At 45.2% G+C, this 17,610-nt stretch overlaps 1 protein-coding gene across 2 annotated transcripts in view; it reads left to right on the forward strand.

Moving 5' to 3' along the window:
* CENPK (centromere protein K) overlaps window positions 1-16,382 on the forward strand; it is an 88,650-nt gene extending 72,268 nt beyond the window's left edge. For both annotated transcript variants that reach the window (XM_088444059.1, XM_088444060.1), the window contains 2 exons: window positions 6,029-6,082; window positions 14,396-16,382. In XM_088444059.1, coding sequence (XP_088300185.1) covers window positions 6,029-6,082; window positions 14,396-14,554 — 213 coding nt within the window. In that variant the 3' untranslated portion in view covers window positions 14,555-16,382. The remainder of the gene's footprint in view (window positions 1-6,028; window positions 6,083-14,395) is intronic.
* The last annotated feature ends 1,228 nt before the right edge of the window (window positions 16,383-17,610 follow it).

A 17,610-nucleotide genomic window follows, 5' to 3' on the forward strand; every position in this document is an offset into this window, starting at 1 on the left:
AGGTCTGTGTATGCAGCACTGTGTCCTACCAGACTCTGTGTCTGGGTAGTTGAGAATCAGCGCTGATTGTGCAGGAATTGATTTTTCTTTGCATTGTATGTGACTGTGCTAGCGCTGCTGCCTGTACTTTACTTCTTAACTGTCAGCCTTATTACTGTCCCTGTCTTTCTGCTAAAGCCCTTGTGGTGCGGTGCTGCAGGGTGGTCTCTCACTATACGGACAAGTATTGTTGAGAGGGGTCACATATTTACCATCATGTCTGAGAGTGACTTCCCTCTACAGCTTCGGTGTACTACATGCTAAGCGCCTATAGCGGAGGGGGAGGGTAGCGCGGAAGGGCTATGCCGACCGTGTTATTTATTGGCGCGGCCTATTACGGTCACAGCACCGGTACATGAGCCGCCCTGGGCTTGTTTCGCCAAGGCGCTTACAACCCTCGTGGGCCAGTTAGCTCCGCAGCCTCCGTTCACTCAGATGGGATTGTCCCAGCAGTCAGTGGTGTCGTCACCCATGCAGGTTTTCCCGAGACAATTAATGGTACCCCACGGTCTCCCTATTTCCCCTCCTCAGGTCTCTCATGAGCCTGCGTGGGTTAATTCGTTAACAAGCTCTGTACAGCAGTTGTCAGACGTGTTGCAGGGGGAGTCTCTGATGCGGCCCCACAAGCGGCCGGTGGCGTCTCAGTCCGCTCCTTATGAGGATGACGACGGGACGTCCGATGATGGGGAGATTCTGGATCTTTCTGACCAGGAACCTCCCCGTCCTAAAGAGTCGGACGCTAAGTCTAAGGTTTATATACCTGGCCTTATTCGTGCAGTCCGCACTGCTTTAGTTATTGAGGATGAGGAACCTCCGGTATCAAAGTCCAAATACGCCTTTTTCAAGGATGTTAAAGGAGATACCACAGTGTTTCCTCTTTCGGGACAATTAGTTGACCACCTAGAGGAAGCGTGGAAACAGCCAGGCAAACGATATCAGCCTCAAAGGCGTTTAGCAGTGGCGTATCCGTTTGCGGACAATTATTTTGCCAAGTGGGAATCCCTTCCATAGGTGGATTCTCATGTGACACGCCTTGTCCGTAGTGCCACATTGCCCATGCCATCCATGTCCTCCCTTAAGGATGCTACGGACCCGCAAGGTAGAGATCTGCCTGAAGTCCGTCTATTCCCTTGCAGGGGGGGCAGCACGACCAGCTATGGCCATTTGCTGGGTTGCCAGAGCTATGGAGCGCTGGGCTGATACGTTGGAGGCGTCCTTCGATCCCGACTGTTCGGCTGAGCAGACGGAGTTGATCGGCAATCTCCGGGATTCGGCCACTTATATCAACAAAGCGGCCTTAGATATTAGTACCCTGGCGTCTCGAATTTCTTCGGCAGCGGTGGCTGCTCATCGCACCTTGTGGTTGCGATCCTGGAAGGCGGACGCTGATTCCAAAAAGGGTTTGGAGGCATTGCCTTTTAACGGAGAGGTTCTCTTCAGTCCGGACCTGGACAAGATTATAGCCACGCTGGCAGCAGCTAAATCAGCATGTCTCCCGTCGGCTGCTGTTCCTTCTGGTTCAGGTACATTGTCCTTTCGGTCTTATAGGGCCCAGGGTAGGCCTAAAGCACAGTCTTTTCCCAGTCAGGCTGGCCCCAAGAAATCGGCCAAGCCCCGGAAGCAGGCCTGGAGTACCAGACGTCCGGCCCCTAAGCCAGATGACAAGCCTGCGGCCTGACGGTCCGGGCCTCCCTTTGGGGGATCCCAAAGTGGGAGGCCGCCTGCTGCAGTTCGCCCAGTGTTGGTCGGTCACCACGACAGACACTTGGGTCCTCGAGGTGGTCTCACACGGGTATGCCCTCTCCTTCCGGCACAGACCCCCGGCTCGATTCTTCACCACGGGTCTACCATCAGACCGGAACAAAGCCACGGAGCTGCGGAAGGTCTTGCACACTATGCTCCAGGCTGGAGTTATAGTGCCTGTTCCATTCTCCAGAGGGGCCAGGGTTTCTATTCCAATCTATTTTTGGTGCAGAAACCCAATGGGTCGTTTCGTCCGATTCTCAACCTCAAAGCTCTCAACAAGTCTTTGCGGGTGCCGAAGTTTCGGATGGAGACTCTGCAGTCCATCATTCTGGCGTTGGAACCTGGGGACTACATGGTGTCATTGGACATGCAGGACGCTTACCTGCATGTCCCTATTCTTTTGCGCCATCAGCAGTTCCTCAGGTTTGCAATCCGCAGCGACCACTTTCAGTTTCTGGCGTTACCTTTTGGCCTGGCGACAGCACCACGCACCACGTGTTTTCACCAAGGTGATGGCGGTCATGGCGGCTTCCCTGCGGCTGCAGGGAGTCCGCATGTTGCCGTACTTGGACGACCTTCTCTTAGTGGCAGGATCTCCGGAGCTCCTTCTGCGCCACTTGGACCTGACCATTGCGCTACTGCAACGGCACGGCTGGTTGATAAACTGGCAGAAGTCCACCCTGATTCCGTCTCAGCGGATTCTGCACCTCGGAGCCTTATTGGACTCGGGACAGCAAAGGATCTTTGTGACAGGGGAAAAGATATCTGCCTTACAGTCGAGGGTGCACAGTTGTCTGCAGAGCCGCCGGGTGTCTCTACACTCGGCGATGAGGTTACTGGGCTCCATGGTGTCGGTATTCGACATGGTGGAATATGCCCAGTTTCACTCCAGACCTCTGCAGTACCTGATCCTGTCCAAGTGGAATGGACTGCCTCAGTCTCTAAAATCACAAACGATAGTGCTCACTCCGGAGGTTCGCCTGTCCCTTGCCTGGTGGTTGCAGACGACCCATCTCAGCAAGGGTCGTCCGTTCTGGGTGGCGAATTGGGTCCTGTTGACAACGGACGCCAGTCTTCGGGGCTGGGGAGCAGTTTCGGGTCCACACTTGTTCCAGGGCAGGTGGACTCCGGCAAAAGCAGAGCTTCCAATAAACATCTTGGAACTCCGAGCGGTTTTCAATGCTCTCCAGAAGGCACATCGGGTTCTCCAAGGTCACCCGGTGCAGGTCCAGTCGGACAACGCTACCACCGTGGCCTACATAAACCGGCAAGGAGGAACCCGAAGTCGGGCAGCTCTCGTAGAGGTGTCTCGGATCCTGGTATGGGCGGAGCGCAATCTTCCGGCCATATCAGCTGTCATCATTCCGGGAGTGCTAAACTGGGAGGCGGACTTTCTCAGTCGCCAGGACGTTCACCCGGGGGAATGGTCCCTGCACCCGGACGTTTTTCAACTGCTGGTGGACAGGTGGGGTCTTCCAGAGATCGACCTCACGGCGTCCCAGCACAACAACAAGTTGCCGGTGTACGGGTCTCGCACAAGAGACGAAGAGGAGTCTCTGGTGGATGCTCTGTCCGTCCGGTGGACGTTCCGGTTTGCTTATCTCTTTCCTCCGGTTTCCCTTCTTCCACGGGTAATCCGGAAATTCAAACAGGAAGGAGGGACACTCCTGTTGATAGCTCCCGCATGGCCCAGACGGCACTGGTTCTCAGACCTTCAGGGTCTGTCCGTGGACAGTCCTCTGCGGTTACCGCTCCGACCGGACCTTCTGTCACAGGGTCCTTGTCTTCACCCGGACTTGACTCGGCTGTCTTTGATGGCGTGGCTGTTGAGACGGCCATGTTAAGGTCCAGGGGGTTTTCAAGCTCTGTAGTACGTACCATGCTAACAGCTCGGAAACCGTCTTCCGCGAGAATATACCATCGCGTGTGGCATACGTTCTTCCAGTGGTGTCGACCGAGAGGTTATGCACCGCGGGAGTTTCGTCTGTCTCGGGTACTCGCCTTCCTACAAGCGGGACTAGACCATGAGCTTCGCCTTGCTTCTTTGAAGGTGCAGGTTTCGGCCCTGTCTGTCTGGTTTCACCGTAGGATTGCTACATTTCCTGATGTGCACACCTTTATGCAGGGCGTTCTGCGTATTCAGCCGCCTTTTGTTCCACCTGTTGCGCCTTGGGACTTGACTGTGGAGGACCGACGTTTGAACCACTGGGCTCAGTGGATCTTAAATGGCTAACAGCTAAGACTGTTTTCCTTCTGGCCATAGCTTCGGCCAGACGTGTTTCTGATTTAGGGGCTCTCTCTTGTAGACCCCCTTTCTTGATTTTTCATGGGAACAGGGCAGTGCTACGCTCTCATCCTGAATTTCTTCCCAAAGTTGTTTCCCAGTTTCATGTTAATGAGGAAATAGTTGTTCCGGCTTTTAACTCACCTGGTCTTTCAGTGGGTGAGGCCACTTTGGATGTTGTGCGGGCCTTAAGGACTTGTGTTGACCGCACTTCTTCGTTTAGGAAGTCGGACGCCTTGTTTGTCCTCTATGGCTTCCGTAAAAAGGGTTGGCCTGCTTCAAAGCAAACTTTGGCAGCCTGGATCCGTATGGCAATTTCTGAAGCTTATCTTCATGTAGGCCTGCCGGTTCCTCCTTCTGTGAAGGCTCATTCCACTAGGTCTGTGGGTCCTTCGTGGGCAGCTCGACGTGGTGCCTCTGCAGTCCAGATCTGCAAGGCTGCTACGTGGTCCTCTGTCCATACCTTCGTGAGGTATTACAGGTTTGACACCTTCGCCTCTCAGGATACTTCCTTCGGGCGGATTCTCCTTTCAGCACAGGAGCGTCCCCACCCTTAAAGGATACTGCTTTGGGACATCCCTAAGGTATCCTGTGGATACCCTATGGACCCTGAAGTAGAAAATATGAGATATGGTAAGAACTTACCTTTGTTATCTCTATTTCTACGAAGTCCATAGGGTTCCACAGGACTCCCGCCCTGTCGCACCTGTGCTGCAGATGGGCTTTACTCTGGTCACCGGTTTTTCCGTCTCCCTCTGGTGAGAATGTGATTCTTGTATGTGTCCAGATCTTTTTTCTCTCTCTTCCTTCTCCTCCTCCGGCCTATGGCTTGGTAACTAACTGAGATGCCTTGGCTCGGGGGCGGGGTATAGGAGGGGGACCCTAGTGCATCCTGGGAGGACTGAAAAGTTAACTCTATGGTGCCCGATGCCTGACGTCATCACCTATACCCCAAGGTATCCTGTGGAACCCTATGGACTTCGTAGAAATAGAGATAACAAAGGTAAGTTCTTACCATATCTCATATTTTGCTGGCACTGCCCTGTAATCAAACTGGTGTGAAGGGACCTCAGGACTGGCTGATAGATTTACCCCATTTTGTAGAACAAGATGTAGTCCCCAGGCCTTCAAACGTTCCCTGAAAGCTCAAAAGTACGTTTATCATTTTCTTGATCCTTCATTAGCTTGCATGGATTTTCTATCCAATTGCCATCACTCAATGGTGCTCATATTGACATCTACTGTGTCATTTTGCAAAAAATCTTTGTGACCCCTGAACACGTGTTCCCATTGCTATTCGTGCATTGAATATAACCTCATGTGTCAAACTTCTATTTCCCTATAGGTTGTTAGCGTGCAAGCAGGGCCCTCTTACACTTTCCTGGTTATTAATGCCTAGCCTTGTTTTATTTCCTTTTGTCCCCAGTTGTTAAGGGATACTGATTAAGCTAGCACTATACACATAAATGTTAATAATAATTATTATAATAATAAAATACAATAACACATCATACAAGTCTCTCCTGGCCATATCTATATAAAGGTAACCAGAATACCACATAAGAAGAAATCTTCCCTTCCCCTATCTCAGCCCCCATCATGCTAATCCTTGGCGTGAGAAAGCATTACCCTAACTTATGAGTACAAAGCATTAGCACAAGTACCGTGCCCAGGTATTAGTGACGTGGGATGTAGCTACCATTGTTTATAGTGTGGTGGTGGGGTCACTACACGGCGTGTAACCACATTCTTTCCCTCCCTTTCCTGAGTGTCCGAGACTTTGCTCATCTTTTTTCTTTACCTACAAATCCTTATATCTATTCCCTACTTGTTACTTTCCTCTCCTTTTCCCTTACAGAAGGGGGATTTTGGAATGGGGTCAATTTTACTTTTAAGTGAACTTGTGAGATGGAATTACTACTCCCATTTTATTTATATTTATGGTCTTTGTCTCTTTAGGACTCCCCTGCAGGACCGTCTGTGCCATTGAAACTGCTCCAAGAGATTCTAGAGGTATATCTGAATTAAATGAATAAATTAACCATAACAATTTTTATTCTATTTCTTATGTTGCACTGCTGGTAAAATAAAGTTTAAAGTAGTCAGTATATTTAACTTACACTATACATTGATGTTTATATGTAAATCGTTTACCACCTTCATGTCTAAGGGAAATGTGTACTTCTTTACTTGGGTCAGTTTTCACATTTTGCAACTACAATATTTTATTGCATATAAATGTTATTCATGAAAATGTTTTTTTTTATTTTGCAAGTGTTGGATTGAGATTTAGCCAGCAGCAGCATATTAGGATGTAAGATTATATCATTTTATATAAGAAGCCTTTTCACACCTAGTAATGGGACACACTGCTTGCTGGTCTCTGCCTTTTCTTTTTCTGACAGCCATTTTACCAGTGTGTTTTTCAGATGTCTCTCCTTCTGCGGGTGCCACCATGGGTCCAAGGGGTAACCGTACCAAAGGTCAATCTTGGCTTTTTGGCCGTTTTCCTGTCGGTTTTGCAAACCTGACCATTTACTAAAGTCAAAATCGTTGGCAAAATGACCAAGATCCCAACTTTAGAACAGTTTATAACATCGGACCAACTATAGATATTTTCACATAGTCAAGTATAGTAGTCGCAGATTTACTAAAGGCCAGTTTTAAAACTGATCAAAAACAGACCATCAACGTCAAACCCGCCCAATCAATAGGCCTGCCTGTGGCAGACGAGTTTAGATTAAGTACTGCACAGATCACTATGATCTGTGCAGGCTTTATTAGCTTGAAATGTGATTTAAACATTGAAAATAAAATAAAAAAAAATCAATGTGTGGTTATGTCTATAACAAGCCCCATACCTCTCATCCTGGGCTAGTATTGGAAAATAAGGGGGGGAAAACGGTTTGTGGGACTTCCCCTATTTTCCAAGAATCAGCACCAAGCTGAACAAGCCGGGGGGATAACACTATAGTAGGGAGACGCACAGTGTGGGGTTACCCTGCCATAACCTTAACCAACCCCAAACTGGTCAGCCCCAGAAAGTGGGGACCCCCCGAATTTCTATAGAGTGTGACTGCAAGTGACCCTGTCAGTCGCTACTGGACTCTCCATAATGGTCCCGCTGTGTAAATTGGCTTAGTACTCACTCTGCATTAGCACTTATGTTATCCGACTCTGAGAGGTAAATTTACTAAGCTCGAATGACATCGAATACGGCAAATTCGGCAGTGAACTGCATGAGGGTGATGCTTGTTTGCCTATGGTCCTCCTGACAAACGATACACCTTCTCTCTGCTTAGTGGAAGTTATCAGGCATGAAGACTATCTATACCAATCTATTTCCCAGGTGATTTGTTTTACAGAGAAATAGATTAATGACAAATATATGGAAATATTCTACAAATCGATTTTGCAACATAAGGGATAGCTAAATGGGGATACCTAGCACTCAACATTATGGCTTTAATTTTTATGACTTTGATTAGTATACCCGATATTTGTGTATAGTTGTTAATTAATGACCATAAACAAAATAAAGTAAAATCAATATCTAGTTTATTATCTAAAATTAAATATATCATGGTATGGTATATCAATTAATCATATAATCAGATTCTCCAAAATTGATCGTAAGTTAGCCGGCTAGTTATTATGTGTATAACTCCCAAATCCCACAGACTTATATGAATACAAACTACAGAGGGAGGTGATGTGTGTGTGGGAATTGTGAACAGACACAGACAGTAGTGTGTTGTGATGGAGGAATGGGGAAAAGCTTAGGGGGATTTAAGTTTGTATATTCCAGACTGAAACAGCTGATGCTGAACTCCTGCGATCTGCTGCAGTCTGTCTGTTCAATTAATGCCGTCTGTGGTCCCCTAATGAAGGGGTAGCGATGCCGGTAATTCCTTACTCTCAGAGTATGTTGTAGACCTGTCGCTAGGTGTTACCTCCCGTTTGCAGACGAGAGAGAGTGGCCGTGTTTAGTACACTAGGAACAGGCTGCATGTATCCGTGGGTACCTACCCTGCCTTCGCCGGGCGGGCTATGTTGCCGGGTGTCCCAGGGTCTGCAGCAGCTTTCGGCATAGCTGTTCAGCTTTCTTTAATCCCATTAAGGCATAATAATCCTGCTAATTAAATGAGTGTTTTTGATAGGCCACATTAGAGCTTATAGAGTTTGAATCCTAAATTATGACTCTCAGATATGTGTGAGGTCATTCAGGAAGGGGAAAAGGCCTTGACTTTATTAATGGTGACTGCAGGTATACCGGATACATGCTTTATTGAGTTAGGTTACCTAAGGCTGCAATAAGGCGATCTTACTGAATGGAAAGTGTTATTAAAGCTTTTTGGAAAACACTGTCATTTTCTGCTTTGTCCATAAAGTTTCTTCCCCTAGAAGCACAATGCAGTAAGTAACTCATAACCATCATCCATATACTAATCACTGTCTAATGAGCCTGGGCTGTACCCTTCCCTCACTGCATTGGCCATAAATATACTTCGCTTTGGATATCCAGCTGTCCCCATTCTCTGCTACAAATTTGAGTGAAGCCGTCACTGCTTATTTATAAGGACCCCTTTTTCCACTACAATGCAAAGCATTGGAATATCCCCACATGTTCAATTCACTTCTCTCCCAAAATAGCTTATGCTGGCTAAGCCTGACATTAGCCACAGGTCAAAGGGCAGGACAAGCCTACTCGCTTTCATGTCTCCTGTTCTAACGTAACCTAAAAAGGTTTTGTTCTTTACAATAGAAAGGCTTGTTCTTCAGATATTGTAGGCACACTGTGTAAGTGTTATAAGAACAGGATTAAATAAACAAGGATTCTTCTTCCAAACGGAGTGTGACTGTCCCATAAAGATGTTGTGTTAATGAAACATTTGGATCCTTTTAATGGCTAGCAAGCTTTGGGTCACTGTGACATTGGCTAAGATAAGGGCACGAGCTGTCTATTTATATCAGCACACCGGAGCCTTGTCAGAGTGAATCTTCTGATCCAGATAACATCTCAAAACGCAAGTAACATTATCCTCCAGGGGGAATGCAATTTTATGGTCCAGTGGTGGGGAGATGTATCGAGCCTTGGAGAGAGTTTAAGTGGATAAGTTACCCAAAGCAACCAATCGGCATTTAACTGTCATTTATCTAGCACAGTATGTGAAATAACAGATGCTGATTGGTTGCTTTGGCAGCTGATACACTTTATATCTCTGCAAGGCTTGGTACATCCTGTCCTGTAACCTAAAACTACTACAGCTTTCAAGATGAAGCTATTAAACTACATAGCAATCATTTGCCCACTAAAATGGGTGCGAGTACACACTTACGTTCAACTCTCTGATCAGTCACTTAGCTCTTGGCTGGTCTAGCCCATTGGATTCTTCTTCTCTTTAAGGGGCATACACACTAGACAATGTTTGTTATGAAAGATTTCCCTTGAACTTGCCAGAGTGCAGGACAAACGATATTGGGAGTACACACTGAACGATATGACGTCATCCTGCCACTTCCCTGAACAGGCACTTTCTGCCGATATCGTCAGATTGGCCTGCATGTTTGCACTACAGCAAATTTCGTTAACGATCCGCGGGAGCGCGCATCATTGGTCGTTTGGTACATACACACTGGGCGATATGAACGATATACCGTTGACCGATATCGTTATCGTTCACTTTTATCGTCTAGTGTGTATGCCCCATTAGACTTAATTTTAAAGTATAATATTCTGACTTTATCCATTCTAAACATTCTAAATCCATTTACTCCCCTATAGCTCGTAGTATCAGTATATCGATGTCACAGGTTTTTTTTATGCTTTTTTTTTTTTTTTTTTTCTAAATTCCAGAGCATTTTAGTATGTGTTGGAAGGTTGTCTTTCCAATGTGTTTTGGCTCCAGTAAAAGCTGGTAAGTGTCCCTGGAGTGAAAGGAGAGAGGGTGAGCCTCCATTTTTTGGGGGCTAGTTCGTGACTTCTGCCTTGTCACAGGCTAAATAAAAGGCTGTACTAGGAGGTGTAAATAAATAGGACATTTCACTACCTGGGGAGGAAAATGGGAAGCTGTGATAGATACCTGACGTTGGATACAACTTACACCTGTTTGGTGAGTGGCGTAAGCGGAGAATACATTTTTGTGTGTCAGAGACCCAGTCTGCTGTAGCATGTCCACTAAATCCACTGCTACATGATACATGACATCACGGTTCAAGGGGTGGAGAATGAGGAACAGACGCCCTCTCCTACAATTACAATACTAAATTCGCAACTAGATAACTAGTGATGTTGGCTGTTACTAGGAATTAGTACAAATATTACTGCACTTCCAGACATAGAGGTTTTTGTTATATACGGACCCAGTTTTGTCATTGTCTTGATTTTCTGTGCATACTAGAGGTTGGCTCTCCAGTTCATAAACCTCACTCTAACATTACACTAGAAAGATTGATTGCGGCAAAGGGAAAACTTCTAACTTGAATAAAGCAAAGCATTCCTTTTTCATTTATCTGGGGGATGCCATTACTTCTGGGTTATGCGTAGTCAGGTGTGGAGTCGGACACTAGCTAATTGAAAACTGGTTCCCACCCCCTATATGACACCTCCCCTTCCACCCTAAGTTCAGTCTTGTTTTAGAGCCTTGGAGTAAGGCACTGACTAGGTTCTGGCTTTTAGTTAGGTTTTATATCTTTATTTTCATGTTTGGTTTGGATGCTTAGTTCCTGGCAACAGGCGACAAGCACTAGCAGAGTGGGAGTTACAAAGAATAGAGGTTTGTGTGAATTCTGTATCCCACTCTAAAGACGGGAGAGTCACCAAACTACATAATCCCTGGGTCTCTCTCCATGCCAGACACACATCTGAGGGGACCGCTGGCAAAGAGAAGGTAAGCTTTTTACAGATATGTATAAAAGACCTTGTTGCCTTTATGTCCTGCTTCCCAGGGATTAAAGCTCTCCGGGGCTTACGACAAGGGAGACCCTACCCTAGGGTCTCGTCGTAAGCCCCGATGATCGCGATGGTCTTGACCATCACGACCATCACCTTAGGTGGTCGTAAGGCTGTGGGTGTTAACCCACAGCCTTACCACCGCAAAGGAGGACGTCTTGAAAATTTAAGACGTCCTCCCCTCATTCAGACCAACCGCACGCTCTGTGCGACCGGCTCTGAATGAGGTCCAATGTCTTGCTCAGATGGCAACGTCCTTAAATAAATAGTATCGTTCGCAGGGCCACAGCCGCTAAGATTCCTCAGTCAATTTTGTTGGAGACGAGGCTTCAGCTACCTGTTTCCAGGAATTGGATTATGACTGAGAAGACACCTCAAACTGGGAGGATGACTCCCATTCTGATTCAGGAGTTTCTATGTTGATAGATGCGGTCAGGGAGACTTTGCATCTACAGGAAGCAGCTATTGCAGAGACTAGTTCAGTTTCTTTCTTTAAGCGTAAGAAGAAACATGTATCAGTTTTCCCAGAATTTTCACATTTTGAAGAAATATTAAAAGAAGCCTGGTTAAAACCTGATTCCAAATTTCATATTCTGAAAAAATTTAAGTATCTTTATCCTTTTCCAGAAAAGGATACCAAGTGGATGCTCCTATTGCTAGTTTGGTCAGGAATATTGTTATTCCCACAACAAAGTCTGTAACTTGTAAAGCTCCTATGGATAGGAAAATTGAGGCTTTACTTAAATCTTTATTCACTTTGTCAGGATTGTCGCTACGCCTAATTCTGGCCAGCGCATGGGTGATAAAGGCTATCCCTGGATGAACCAGATGATTACTGGTTTTCAATCAGGGGATGTGTATGAAGCTAGCTCTTTAGCTGATCAGATTTTGGAAGCTGTAACCTATATAGGTGACACTTTAATAGATACTATTCAGGTACAGTCTCATATTCATAATAGATACCATTCAGGTACAGTCTCATATTTCAGCTTTGGCCATTTCCGCCAGGCGTTTGCTATGGCTTAAAACAGGGAAGGTAGACATAGAATCCAAGCATGCTTCATTGCATTTTGAAGGAGGTTCTTTGTTTGTTTGGTCCAGAATTAACAAAAATTATTTCTCAGGTTACAGGAGGAAAAAGTCCTTACCCTCCTGTAACTATACCTAAACAAAATCTCCTAGGTTTCGTTCCTTTCAGACTCAAGGCAGGGGAAGCTTTCCGGCCTTCCGGTGTGTACCTAGGGGACCTTTAGGGGACTTGCTGTCCCCGGCACCAGTCGCCCTGCTGATAAGCCAGGAGGTCAATCCACTCGACTATCACGGGACTGGGACCCGTCCTCTGGTGGGAGGTCGTTTACTCAAATTCTGGGAAACTTGGATTCAATCCAATCCGGATTTTTGGCTGTCAAATAGTAACCAGTGGTTACATTTTGAATTTGGAGGGTCCTGTTACAAAAACATTATTTTCCACTCCTCTCCCTGTGGATGGTTGCAGAAAGGCGGCTCTCATACAGGCAATTCCTGCTCTTTCCGATTCCGGAGTAGTCATCCAGTTCCGGTACTACAGCAAGGCCTCGGGTTCTACTCCAGTCTTTTCTTGAAAGACAAACCAAAAGGGTCGTTTCGTCACGTTCTCAACCTCAGGGGGTTAAATGCCTTTTTCCATTTAGAAACATTCAAGATGGAGTCAATAAGGTCAATCATTTGTTCCATGGAGGAAGAGGAATTTCTGGCCTCCACAGATATCAAGGGTGCCTACCTCCATATTCCTATATGGAGGGGTCATCAGTATCTTCTGCGGTTTGCAGTGGGGCACCAGCATTTTCAGTTACAGGCTCTGCCATTCGGTTTGGCCACCGCCCCCAGAGTCTTTACAAAGGTTATGGCACACATGATCTCCCTACTTAGGAGTGGGTGGATAAGTGTGTTGGCTTATCTGAACGATTTGTTGCTAAGAGCAACCTCAGCCCTATTGCAACAACATAATCAGATTACCTTAGGTATGCTCCAGAGATTCGGCTGTGTCATCAATTTTCCCAAAATCAAATTTAATTCCATCTCATAGGATGGTATATTGGGTCTTCTATTCGACACCCAGGGTCACAGAGTGTTTCTTCCTCAGGTAAAGATTCAGGATCTGCAATCCAGAATAAGGACCATTTTTCAGATGTCTCATATTTCAGTTCTCAAGGCTATGTAGACACTGGGAAAAATGGTGGCTTCATTCGAAGCCATTCCTTTTGCAAGATTTCATGCCCGTCCACTACAAAACCAATTGCTTCATCGATGGGTGAAACCAGACCCTCGATTAAACAGGCAGATGTTCAGATTATCTCTGCAGACCCAGCAGTCTCCCCGGTGGTGGCTACAAGATGCAAATCTGAGCAGGGGTTGTCAATTGTCAGTAATAAATTGGACCATTGTCACCACAGATGCCTTAATTGGCTTGCTTTGGTATATGCCAGAAGTAATGGCATCCCCCAGATGGATGAAAATCGGAAATACTATTATTACTCACCGTAAAATCTCTTCCTTGGAGTCCATCTGGGTGATGCCAAGATCCCGCCCTTGTTTGGTTTCATACTAGATACCTGTTGGTCTCTGGTTTCTCAGTTCTTCCGTGGGTGTTTTTCCGGCTTTGTTAAACATAGACCGATCTTAGGGTGGAAGGGGAGGGGTTATATAGGGGGTGGGAGTCAGTTTTCAATTAGCTAGTGTCCGACTCCGCACCTCACTACGCATAACCCAGAAGTAATGGCATCCCTCAGATGGACTCCAAAGAAGAGGATTTTACGGTGAGTAAAATTAGTATTTTTCTGAGACTAGAGAACCTTTACTTTACAAACCTAGTTTATCTCTAATTTGAATAAGATTCCTCTCAATGGTGGAACCGCGGGTAAGATTCCAATCTGTGCGGAGTTTATATGTCCTCATGTTTCTGCAGGTTTCCTCCCATAGACCCTGTGTGTATTTGAAGGGGCAGAGGGTATGTAGGCTGCAAATTCCAAAAGAGCTGGGACATATTGAGTTAATATTCTCTGTGTTATCCCATAGCATAAGACCTCGTTTAGAATAGGTGTCTTGGTTTGGTAATCACAGGTCCTTTTAGTGTCTGTATCCGAGGAAAGAATTTAGTCTTATTTGAATTTTTTTGGCATTTGTTGACTACTTTATGTATCTATACGTTGTACTAATGCACTCATAGCGAAGCAGGTGAGAGTAAAAATAAATGAATAAATAGTATATAGTCTGTGTAGTTTTGCTAAACTGTTTCAGTTCAAGGATCACCATTTTAGTGTCTATTATTTGCTAATAAGCAGGTGCTTCTAATGTTCCATTTTTAATGTGACTGTCACTGATTCTTTATATTTCAGACTCTCATCAACAAAGCGATGGAAACACCCCACGACCCTTATGTTGTAATTAACCAGGAGTACTGGCCTCCATACATTGAAATGTTACTCCGGTATGGAATTGCACTGCGGCACCCGGCGGATTCAAACAGAATACGTCTAGAAGCTTTTCACCAGTGACCTTGCGTTGTGTGTACCAATGTACAGACAGTGATTTTAATAATGTCACACAAACGTGGTCACTCTTTATATATTTTATCCCTCTCAGAAATGAGCCACACGACACGTGCGATGGAAAGTACTGGAGTAACTGATAGTTTCCAGGAATACGGATATTTGATAGAGTAACACTAGTGCCTGTGTATTACCATGACCTGGTGCACCTTAGTGTAACTCCATGCTGCATCATCATCCATTTAGGACATTGAGAAGATCTTCGTGTCCCTGACTGTTTACTAAGCATGGGTTGGACATCACCGATCACAAGGAAACTTCAGGTTACAGTGCACAGCACCTATACCCAGTGGAGACAGCCTTCTGTAGCTGAACCTGTTTTCAAGAGAATGTAGACTATGGATTCCCTAAGCACCAGAGACACTGAGGCGCACGTGCCTGAAGGATGTCACTGGTTCCTATTGGAGTCCTAGACTGCTTAGTGATGAATACTGGTTTAGAGCACAAAATGGCTGCCTGCACGGTGTATAGGTTATAGGCACACCTTACACAGGTCGCTGGAAAAAAACTTGTATATCACACTTACAGGTGTCGCAATATCATGAGCAAACTCATTTCTAAAAACCTTTTTAGAAGTCGCTTGTTTTATTTGAAAAATATAGATGAAATGTACATTATGTGGGCGATATAACTATACAGCTAAATGAATACATTGTTTTTAATTTTATTTGGAAATATACGCATCTGATTTTGGAACATGCTACACACTAGAATTCCAGACTTGTATTTCAGTGTATAAGGTCCATACCAGAAAACCACACCTTGCCAGAAGTAGAGCCTGGAATCACCTGTGTGTCTAGTACTGAATAATTCCATCTTGGATATTTAGGGGGTTCTGAGAATCTGGTACCGGCAGAATTTCAGTAAGCTCGCCGATAAATTTAAAGCTGCAATCCGTTATAAGGCAAAACAAGTCGTAACTGATTGCCACTTTAAATATAGTAGCGAACTTGCTGAAATCCCGCCAGTTCTGTAATCGCAGAACCTATGATATAGCATTCCCTGATTGATTCATTGAACTTTGATGCAGAACAATAGATCCCTCAAAATGTTTTACCTTCTTGCGCTACCACACTTGACATCAGTAAACATCTGTGTATCCGCTATGGTAGGAAGCATCTATTCCTATCTGTAACTAATGTCCCCTGGATCCACATCATAGGTGGGCAATGCACCAAGTAATACTTGTTTACTATCTGTTATTAATCCTTCCTAGAAGAGGATCCCACTAACAAAGCAATGTATAAAAAATTTTGTATAGCTTTAATCCTTGTTTTCATGTCCCTAATCTGTGAGATGGTAATGTATTTACCAAGCCGCTATATTTTTATTTAGTACTGCATATGAAATTCTTACCTATAAATATACAAGGTGGGGCCACAGCAGGTCAATAGTCAGTTACTGATTTTTTTTTTTTTAATCTAAAAACCTTTTAAAAATGTATATTTTAGATTGTTTTTAATTTACTACAGTAATTTCAAGCAGCTAATGTAAATTTGTGTTGCTTCTGTTTTGGCCTTACAACAATCTCTTATAGTAGATTACAAGAATAATACATTGCTCACCTTCTCATTAACATTGTTTTTATTCTGCCATTGTCATTTGTGATTATTACAGTCTCTCTCACTGTACAGTTCTCCTCTCCCATTATAATCTTGGCTGCATTTGTTGTAGGATTAATAATTCTTTGCCTTGTCCGATATAAAACGCTTTTACTTTGTCCCTAAGTGTTTTGTTTTTAGAGTTTTATCATGTAAATAAAAGTTTTTTTTTTTTTTTTTTGCTGTCATTAAAATACTTTTATACTATTCTATTTTCTATACTAATTAATTTGCCACCAATGGCGGCCTTGTTGGCCTCCCATATAATCAAGAGATTGAGAAATGCAGATGTGCCCTCATACATCGTTGCTGCAGTTGGGCCAAACAGCCCCTTGCGGCGCGTCAAGTCTTGTGCGACTCTGCTAGCGCTGGGTGTGTCTCTTGCATCTTTTTTGCCAAAATTGCAAGGTAGTCGCAAGGCAACGTGACTAGCTTGCACCAACAGACTGCGCTGATTCATTTGATATGCAACACTATATACAGTGTGTGTGTGTGTGTGTGTGTATATATATATATATATATATATATATATATATATATATATATGCGACTGAGTCTCTGCATCTATATATGAAATCCTATGAAGCAGCGGGCGCAGCTTTTTTTAGCGCCACGTTCCATTTGTGCTTTGTGTACAAGTGTATATAAATATTCAATTGTTGCATTTCAAATTAATCAGCGCAGTCTGGTGTGTCCTAGTCGACTAAGAGGCAATTTTGTGACATAAAGACACCTGGTGCTAGCAGAGTCGCACGGGACCTGGCAGCTCACTTCCGCCAGCCATCTTGCGTCACATGGCATACTGATGCTAGATGTTTGAGGACACACCTGTACCTGTGTGTGTCTAGTCCCGCCTCCTCAGTGTCATTTTGGTTAAGCATCCTTTCATCCAATCACCATTGTAAGGGAGGGGATATAAATTGTGAGAGATTAATGTGCATGGTCGTTACTGCCTGGTCACACCACGAGATTAGGGTAATACCAGCAGCCTGGAGTTGTGTCCTATTGGAGAGAAGCACAATATAAATACAATTATTATTAAGTAGAACTCATGAATATTTAACCACTTGCCTGGCATGGTCGTATCAGATACGACCATACCAGGCTGGGCTTTCCCTGACATGGTCGTATCTGATACGACCAGTCAGAAATGCCCACTAGGCAGCTGCGGCCGGCTTGAGACGGTAGGCGTTCCCATGGGAACGCCTCCGTCTGCCAGGCACGCCCACCAAAGGGGGCGTGCTGTCAATCAACATCGACAGCACGCCCCCTTTGGTGCGAGACCCGGAGCGATGGAGAGCCCGTCGCTCGCCGGGTCTCGCGCATGCGCACGACGGAACTCCCTCCGTCGTGCACATGCGCAGTGGGGGAACATCGACCCGCTTGCGAGCGCACTGCCGC

Source organism: Taudactylus pleione, unplaced genomic scaffold (genome assembly GCF_031769625.1).
Source record: "Taudactylus pleione unplaced genomic scaffold, aTauple2 ptg000345l, whole genome shotgun sequence".
In the NCBI taxonomy this organism is placed as follows: domain Eukaryota; kingdom Metazoa; phylum Chordata; class Amphibia; order Anura; family Myobatrachidae; genus Taudactylus; species Taudactylus pleione.